This window comes from Canis lupus, chromosome 32 (genome assembly GCF_048164855.1).
Source record: "Canis lupus baileyi chromosome 32, mCanLup2.hap1, whole genome shotgun sequence".
Lineage (NCBI taxonomy): Eukaryota > Metazoa > Chordata > Mammalia > Carnivora > Canidae > Canis > Canis lupus.
This window is the reverse complement of record NC_132869.1, coordinates 5852376-5861331: the sequence shown is the minus strand read 5'-3', so window position 1 is coordinate 5861331 and position 8956 is coordinate 5852376. Positions and strand designations below refer to the sequence as shown.

Genomic DNA, 8956 nt, shown 5'->3' with positions numbered 1-8956 from the left:
CGCGGCGCGCTCGGCTCCCCTCCGCCGACCTGGCGTGACGCAGGCGGAGACTACTTAAGGGCGGATTAGAGGCGGCGGCCGCGGATTCCCGAGCGCGTCCGCCGGCTCCGCGCGCTCGGCCCGGGCCTCGCAGGCGGCAGCACAGGGCGCCGGTGCCCGCGGGAGGCCCCAGCCCCGGGGCAGAGACCTCGCTCGGGCGGCCGAGAGCCCGCGCCCCGCGCCCCGCGCCCCGCGCCCCGCCCGGCACCCGCGGGCTCCCGAGGGCTCCCGCCCGGATCCCGGGACGCTGCGGAGGTGCGTGCCCGCCTCCCGACCGCGCCGGCTGCCCCATCGTCGGGGAGCGCTGCGATCTCCTTCCTCATTGCCCTCTTTTAAGTGCAATAAACGGGAGAGGGGATTCCTGGATTTTTTTTTTTTAATTCGTTTGCTTCTTTAATCGGGGGACTACGCTCCCAGTCGGGAGGTGCGGCCCAGGGAGGGGCCAGGAGCGGGAACGTGCCCGGTGCTGCCCAGTCTTTGTCTGCTGCCTCCGGATGCACAGCGATGGGGGAATGGACCATCTTGGAGAGGCTGCTGGAAGCCGCGGTGCAGCAGCACTCCACTATGATCGGGAGGTAAGGCGCCGAGCCGGCCGTCAGCGGTCCCGTCGGGCGACCCCCCGGAATCCCTTCCCACGTCCAGCCCCAGCCCCAGCAGTCCCCAGCCCATCCACTGCCCCCTTCCAATCGTCTTCGGTCTGGGCGCCCGTGTCCCTGGGTAATTGGGTACCCGATGCCCAGTGATGCCCCCCTCCCCAGCTGCTTCTGAGCAACTCTCCATCCCTTCCCCCTGAAGCCCCACGGGGTGGGGGGTGGGGTCTGACTTCTCCCATTAGAAAAGGAATTGTTGGCTCAGTCGTGGTACCCCCACTCCCCGGAGTCAGAGCCAATCTCCATCCGGTTCCCTAAATAGAATCTACAAGGAAGGCAGGATTGTGTTTGGACAGAGAAGGGCAAATGGGGAAATGGATTTGCTCTTTGGAGCAGATGTATCTCCCCCCCCCCCAAAAAAATATTCATTAAGCTAAACTGATTTGGATGTTAAAACTTACGGTGTCAGAACCCCACACTGCCAATTGATAACACTTGTGTCTTCATATATATATTCATATGTATATACACTACATATACCCATGTATATATGGATATATAATCTTAGCTGTTTATATAAAGCATTAAGTTCAATATTTATATTGAGGCTGAACTATTCACTTGGGATGGTTATATGCACACTCTATGTGTAGACTTTGAAACATGTACTCTGTTCAGATATTCCATGTGCATTTGCCATATCCAGAGTGAAGATGTGTCTTTTGGCTCTGTCCATTCCACATATACAGAAGAAATCTATCTGTTGCAGCACACTGTGTCTACTGTATGGACACACACACACACACACACACGAGACCCTTGTGATATGAAGTGTTCCGAGACTACCAGCAAGCAGAAAGGGTAGAGCCAGAAAAGATTTCCTAGATTCCCAGGTCAGTACCACCCAGGGATGGACAGCTCCCCAGCCAAAGACTGGCAAACACCAGGGCAGGGAAAGGAGGAGGGGGTTTCCTAAGCCAGTGATTCAACCCTTGAGAACCTCTCTCCCTCCCTCTTCCCTTGCTCAGGATCCTATTGACTGTGGTGGTGATATTCCGGATCCTCATTGTGGCCATTGTGGGGGAGACAGTGTACGATGATGAGCAGACCATGTTTGTGTGCAACACCCTGCAGCCCGGCTGTAACCAGGCCTGCTATGACCGCGCCTTCCCCATCTCCCACATTCGTTACTGGGTCTTCCAGATCATAATGGTGTGTACCCCCAGTCTCTGCTTCATCACCTACTCTGTGCACCAGTCTGCTAAGCAGCGAGAACGCCGCTACTCTACTGTCTTCCTAGCCTTGGACAGGGAACCCCCTGAGTCCATGGGGGGTCCTGGAGGAACCGGGAGTGGAGCCAGTGGCAGTAGCAAACGAGAAGATAAGAAGTTGCAAAATGCCATTGTCAATGGGGTGCTGCAGAACACAGAGAACACCAGCAAGGAAGTGGAGCCAGATTGTTTAGAGGTTAAGGAGCTGACCCCACACCCATCAGGGCTGCGCACTGCAGCACGATCCAAGCTCCGAAGGCAGGAAGGCATCTCTCGCTTCTACATTATCCAAGTGGTGTTCAGAAATGCCCTGGAGATTGGGTTTCTGGTGGGCCAATACTTTCTCTATGGCTTCAGTGTCCCGGGGTTGTATGAGTGTGACCGCTACCCCTGCATCAAGGAAGTGGAATGTTATGTGTCCCGGCCTACTGAGAAGACTGTCTTTCTAGTGTTCATGTTTGCTGTGAGTGGCATCTGTGTTGTGCTCAACCTGGCTGAACTCAACCACCTGGGATGGCGCAAGATCAAGCTGGCTGTGAGAGGGGCCCAAGCCAAGAGGAAGTCAGTTTATGAGATCCGCAACAAGGACCTGCCCCGGGTCAGTGTTCCCAATTTTGGCAGGACTCAGTCCAGTGACTCTGCCTATGTGTGAAGGGACAGGTTTGAGGAAGGCCCGGGGAATGAAAGAAGCCCCAAGGCAGAACTGCTCAGAGAGTGGCTCTAGCTGCCCTCACTTACCATTGAGACATAGGACAAAACTGGTTGAGAGAAGACCTTGCATCAGTGCGAGAGGAGAGAAAGTAGAACCGTTACCACAGGTCACACCATCGGTTCCTACAGAAAGCACCGAGTAAAGTGAGGAGATGGATGAGTTGGACTTCTTTGGGCCTTTTCATTTGTGGCCCAATCTGATCCTGATACCAGTGTACTGGCCCAGCTACAAAGTAGGACTTAGCTCTGCTGAGCTCTATATCCTCGTGAATGGTGTGAGACAAATACTTCATTGGTAAAACTGGTGACCTGTCTCAACACATCCCTTCATCCTGGGCTGCAGGACAAACATCCTTGAGGCATCTTTTGTGTACCTCCCTCATCAGCATGCCCCTCTCCCTCAACCCAGGATAGCATGCCAGCTTTTTTCCTGAATCTGGCCTTACAGTAGACCTAATATGGTTTATCTGCAAGCCAGAGGGAATTACAGGGGGTGCTTTTTGGAGAATGGCCACGGTAGAGGTTTGCATTAAAGCCCCATCTGACTAACCCGTAGTCATTATGAAAACCTTTGGAATGTCTCAGTATTTCCAATTTTCTAACTCAAACTGCACTGGTGCTGTTTATTAGGGGCAGGGTTTGGGTGGGAGGGAGGGAATTGCAATATGCAGCTATAATTCTGTGAGATGGTTGTTGCACTGTTAGGCATGTGGTTATGAGCTTTGGGGTATTTCTGCCTTCCAGCTTGTGGACTTTGGCTAGCATTAAAATTATATTTTATTGTCGTTGTTCCTATCAAGGGTGTCTAGCTGAGCCACAGAATTTCTAACTCATGTATTTCACTCATTTTCTTACATAGGTTTGTTGTGCAACACAGCTGCACTTCCTTTTGCCATGGTTTGAATTTACCTGTGTGCTCACACCAGAGACCTTAATCAGCCCGTGTCAATCCCGATTTATCATTTTATAAGTTATTTCTGAAATAACACACACTCAATCACTAGCTTAAGAAGCTTGGAATGAAACACTATTGGCTAACATGTGTTTACGGATATTTGAGACATATACCAAAGGTTCAAAAACCTATTTCTTTGGACTGTGACTATGTTTCCTTCTCTTTGCTCTTATTTATTTAAGTGCCATACTCTACCTTTCACATCCACTGTGTATTTAGTTAAAGCATTGGCCAAGAATAATATATGGATAATTGCTATTATGAAGCCCTCTATTTCCTTTGCATTATCATTTATGATTTTTGATTTAGGTACGGACATGGTGTAACACACAACTGAGGATTTGTTTAAAATAAAGTTCTTGCCTTTTTTTTTTTTAACCTGGGAAGAGTCTGCATTTTTTTATTCCAAATGGGGTTTCTATTTATTTAAATATATGTTCACAAATGTTTTGTTGCATATTCAAAAGAGAAGAACATTGCGGGGCAGAAAGTGAGGAATCGATGACCGATAAAGTCCTATCACCACTAACAGATGAGAAGAGGCTGGTACATTTTGGAATGTTTACAAGAGTGTGCTGAGGCATTCAGGTAGTAGTATTTACTAACTCTTTTCCACTTTAGCCCAAGATTTCTCTGCTTGTCTAGGAAGATTTCTTGTAATAAAATGGTAACCGCATATCATATTAGCTCATTCCGTGAATAGAATATTTTTTCCTTTCCATCATACCTTTCTGCCATGGATGGTCACTTTTGGCAGGTATGCCATATTCCCCATCATCTCTTTAAGGCCTGATGTTTAAAATGATGCTAACCCAATAGTCAAACAGAACCCTCTAGAACAGCCCTGTCCAATACAACTTTGTGTAATGATGGAAATGTCTATTCTCTGTGTTACCCAATATGGGAACAACTAGTTATATGTGGCTATTGAACTCTTTTTTTCTTTAAGATTTTATTCATCCATTCATGAAAGACACACAGAGGGGGGGTGGGGGGCAGAGACACAGGCAGAGGGAGAAACAGGCTCCATGCAGGGAGCCCGACGTGGGACTCGATCCCAGGTCTCCAGGATCATGCCACAGGCCGAAGGCAGGTGCTAAACTGCTGAGCCACCTGGGCTGCCCGCTGTTGAACTCTTAAAATGTGATTGAACTTCTAAGTTTATTTAATCTTAAATAAATCAAATAGCCATATATGATTAGTTGCTACTGTATTACAAGCACAGTTTTAGACTTTTAGTCAATCATTTCTTATTGGGTTCTTTCAAAGAGACTGATCCTTTGCTTGTAGGTCATAAGATATTACTTTTTAGTCCCACATTTCACTATAATTTTTGGCATTTTCCATCTACTTGTGGTTCTATTAGCTCGGTAGGCTTATGTTTTTCCTCCAGGGCTTCAATACTACTCATCTTCTTATTCAGTGAGCACTTGGTCTGAACATTGTGAAGCAACGTGGAATTTCCTGGATGATTGTTTTTCAAATACAATCGTGGCACCTTTTAACTATAGCAGAGCAAACGCCAATTTTAGAATGAAAATACATTTTTTTCAATCTATAGGTTTCCATTGGTATTATAAATAGGCACTTGAAGATTATTATCCTTGAGTAAAGAAACAGATCCTCCTCTGTTTTCTGTTTGGTGAGCTAAAAATGTTTTAAGACACCTCCCTGAGATGGAGGAAGAGTGTTGTTTGAGAGCTCTTAGCATATGCTTGGGTGTGAAAGAAGTAGGAATCTGTGTGGAAAACAAGGACTGTTGTATTTATGCTGTGATGTAAGGTTAGAAGAATGATAGTGTATCAGTGGGCCTGATCTATTTCAGTTCTTTGATGTTTCCAAACACCCACAAATGGAAAGATTATTAATTCACTCATCAGAAATGGAGGAGGGAACACACCTTCCTCTGGACATATGGAGTCACCCCTCAGAATGACTGCTGTTTGTCAGTCTAATTCTGTTGCTTTCTACTTAATGAAGAAAATATACTGATGATTTGATGGTTCATATAGCTATGTGTTGAATGTGACCTTAGTCTGTACTTTGTGAGAGGACAGCACCAATATATTCTCTTAGATTTAAGAGCCTTTTGGTGAACTGCAGGCCCTTTTGGCCTATGTATGACTCTGTGTGTGTGTGTGTGTGTGTGTGCTCGCACGCACACACACACATACATATGCCTCAGTAGGGGCAATAGATTCCAATGTACAAACTGGATATAAAAATTTGGAGAATACCCTGAACAGACTGAAGTTATTTAATCAGGGAAAAGAAAAGCTGAAAGTACAGAATTTATAATTTTAAAATCCTCAAATACTGAAAGAGTTAAAAAAAAAATCAGGGATAACAGCTGTGCCCTCTAACCTCTGAGGACAAAGGTAAAGGACTGCATTTAAAATCGGAGGTGCAGGGATCCCTGGGTGGTGCAGTGGTTTGGCGCCTGCCTTTGGCCCAGGGCCCGATCCCGGAGATCCGGGATCGAATCCCACATCGGGCTCCCGGTGCATGGAGCCTGCTTCTCCCTCTGCCTGTGTCTCTGTGCCTCTCTCTCTCTGTGACTATCATAAATAAATAAAAATTAAAAAAAAATTAAAATCGGAGGTGCAGGAGGTTAGGAAAGCACCAGATAGAACATGGTTTCTCTTTTACCTCTCCTTTTTTTTTTTTTTTTAAGAGACAGAAAATGGGAGTGGGGGGCGACTTGGGGCAGAGGGAGAGAAAGAGAGAATACCAAGCAAGATCCATGCCCAGAGAGGAGCCCGACCCGACTTGATGCGGGGCTGGATCTCAAGACTCTGCGATTACGACCTGAGCTGCAATCAAGAATCAGATGCTTAATCGACTGAAACACCCAGGAGCCCCTACCCTATTATTATTATTATTATTTTAACAGTTTCTTCTGCTGTTTGTCCCACCACCTCCTCTCACTGAATGTTCCTCTTCACCCATTAAAAACCAGTTTAGATGTCCACTTGTACAGGAACCTGCACTAAACTCATCCAGGCTGGCTTAGTGACCTTGCACTGAGCCTTCATTGAAGTCACTGTTTCTAGTTATATGGAGATGAGATGTTTCTAGATCAGAGTAGGAACTGTGCCTTAGTCATGGCAGCCATATGTGACATTTATTGTCATAATCTCATTTACTACCTCAGTCTTCCACCTGGAAAAGGTTTCATAGATTCAGAGGGCATGAAAGCTAAAAACATTCTATGAAAACATTAAGTCAAACCTCTGCTTTTTGATTGAAGAACCCCAACAATCTAAAACCAAGACAATGAGTTTCTTGGAAAATGGTATAAGGATCCATCTTGGAGGATTGGAATATTTAGGAAACTGTATTTAGTTTTGTTTTACTTTTTTTATATTTTACCAAATGTGTGTGTTTGTTGTTTTGGTGTTTTGGTTTTTTTTTTTTTTTTGTCTGTTTGTTTATTTCTTGCTACTGCTACCATAACAAAATATCATAGGCTGGATGGCTTGGATAACAAAAATTTATTTTCTCACAGTTCTGGAGGCTAAATGTTCAAGATCAAGGTATCAACAGGTTTGGTTTTTTTCCAAAGGCCCCTCTCCTTGGCTTGCAAGTGACCAACTTCTTGTGTCTTGTGTCACATGGTCTGTCCTCACTGCACATGGGTGAATGTCTGATGTCTCTCCAAGTGTCTAAATTTTGTCTTTCTGTGATGACACTAGTCAGATTAGACTAGAGCCCTCCTCAATGGCCTCAGTTTAACTTAATCACCTCTTTAAAGACCCTGTCTCAAAATACAGTCACAGTCTTACCTGAGGAACACAATTCAGCCTTTAAAACTATTTCCAACCTTTAGGTACCCTTATGTTTAGAGGGGCTATATAATTTACTGCACAAAATGGGATACCTTAGAGAATGAAAGGGGCAGGATAGCTAATTGCATGGTACACCAGAACAATGGGTTTAATTGGATCTGTCCTGAACAAACCAAGATGTGTGGATATCTTACTTAAGACAATAAATTGCCATTGAGCCCCTGCTCCAGGACCTGAAAGCCTGGACATAATAATACCTATCTCAGCTTTTAAGAAGGGCAGTTAGAGTTACATCTCCAACAAAAAGATGGAAATTTGTGTCAATAATAATGGGAAAATAGTAATTAAAACATTACCAATCCCTTTGGCCTACTCCTGAGCACCTAGATTAGATCTCTGATGTCAGAGCCCAGCCACCAGGAGTTTTAAATTTTCTATACCTAGGGGATCTAATGTGTGGTCAGGGATGAAAACAATTATGAGAACAAGCATAAAATTATGAGAATCAGATATTTGGAGTGGAAATTAGGAAGAGGGAGGAAAAGCGAAGTCTAAGTTTCCCAACAGAGCCGCCCTTGTTTATATCTTCTGTGAAGTTAGTGATGGAAAGTTATAGATGGAAGACTAACAACAATTCTCACGTCTTCTGGAGTAGAAGCAGTGGCTGTGGCAGTGAGAAGGTCTGACAAAGGGTAAAACCTGGAGACGACAGAGGAGGCGGAGGAGGAGAGCAGGATGGAGGTTGGAAAGAGCTAGCTAGCAGAGGATAGTTGCAAAGTGGTATCATAAAGTTAAGGGAGACAATCTCCAGGAAGAAGATCTGCTATTAGTTCAATTCAATTTATAAAACAACTAAATAAAAGCTAGATAAAAAGCCTCAGGAAATTCCACTAGATTTGCTGAGTGGGTTGTGAGAAAACAGAAAGATTGAGCACGGACTATCCTTTGCCTGAGATACTTCCAGACCTCCTGCAGGTTTCACAGAAGCAATTAAAATTAGAGCAGACAAAGGGTAAATCATCAGTCCCATCTCAGCTAGGGCTCTGATATTCAGACAGGCATGGCTAGCCAGGTTTGTCACTACTCAAAGGCTAAGTTCATTTAGAAGATTATCACACACCAGTGAGAATGTATGTTAGCTGAAACCGACCTGGTTGAACCAAGCCCAAATGAGTAGTTGTGGCCTCAATGTACTCAGCTTTGGACCTTGAGGGCTATAGGCAAGGTCACTGCATAAATCTAGAGATCTCTGAAGGACACTGATGCTAAGTATCAGTGCATGACTTGCTGTTGTGCATCAATTCCATTACTCACCCAGGCTGGTGTTCTAAGTCTCTGACAACTGTGGCAACTGGAGTTGTGAAGAATGGACCAATTCTTCTCTCTGGCTCCACAGACCAGGGATGCTCTCTCAAACATGTTCATTTAATTTCATAAATAAAGGATCTATCATCTACAATTATACCCCAAATCCTCCGTTCCCAAACCCCTTCCTTGAAAGTCCCAATCTCCAAAAACAACGAGTAATAGAAATTCATTCAATCCAATTCAGTGCTTTCTTGAACATGGATGGTGTGCAAGGGCCTGGACTGGATATTAAAA

The 8956-nt window shown here is 45.2% G+C and overlaps 1 protein-coding gene across 1 annotated transcript; it reads left to right on the top strand.

Moving 5' to 3' along the window:
• The first annotated feature begins 285 nt into the window (after positions 1-285).
• GJD2 (gap junction protein delta 2) lies at positions 286-3268 on the top strand. Its single transcript, XM_072809018.1, has 2 exons — positions 286-614; positions 1658-3268. Exons 1-2 carry the CDS (start codon positions 544-546, stop codon positions 2550-2552), a joined length of 966 nt encoding a protein of 321 aa, XP_072665119.1. The 5' UTR covers positions 286-543; the 3' UTR covers positions 2553-3268.
• The last annotated feature ends 5688 nt before the right edge of the window (positions 3269-8956 follow it).

Excerpts from the sequence above, each read along its gene's own strand:
- GJD2 (XM_072809018.1), top strand. The coding sequence starts at position 544 with ATGGGGGAATGGACCATCTTGGAGAGGCTGCTGGAAGCCGCGGTGCAG. Across the intron at positions 615-1,657 it reads CACTCCACTATGATCGGGAG|GATCCTATTGACTGTGGTGG; the intron begins GTAAGGCGCCGA and ends TCCCTTGCTCAG.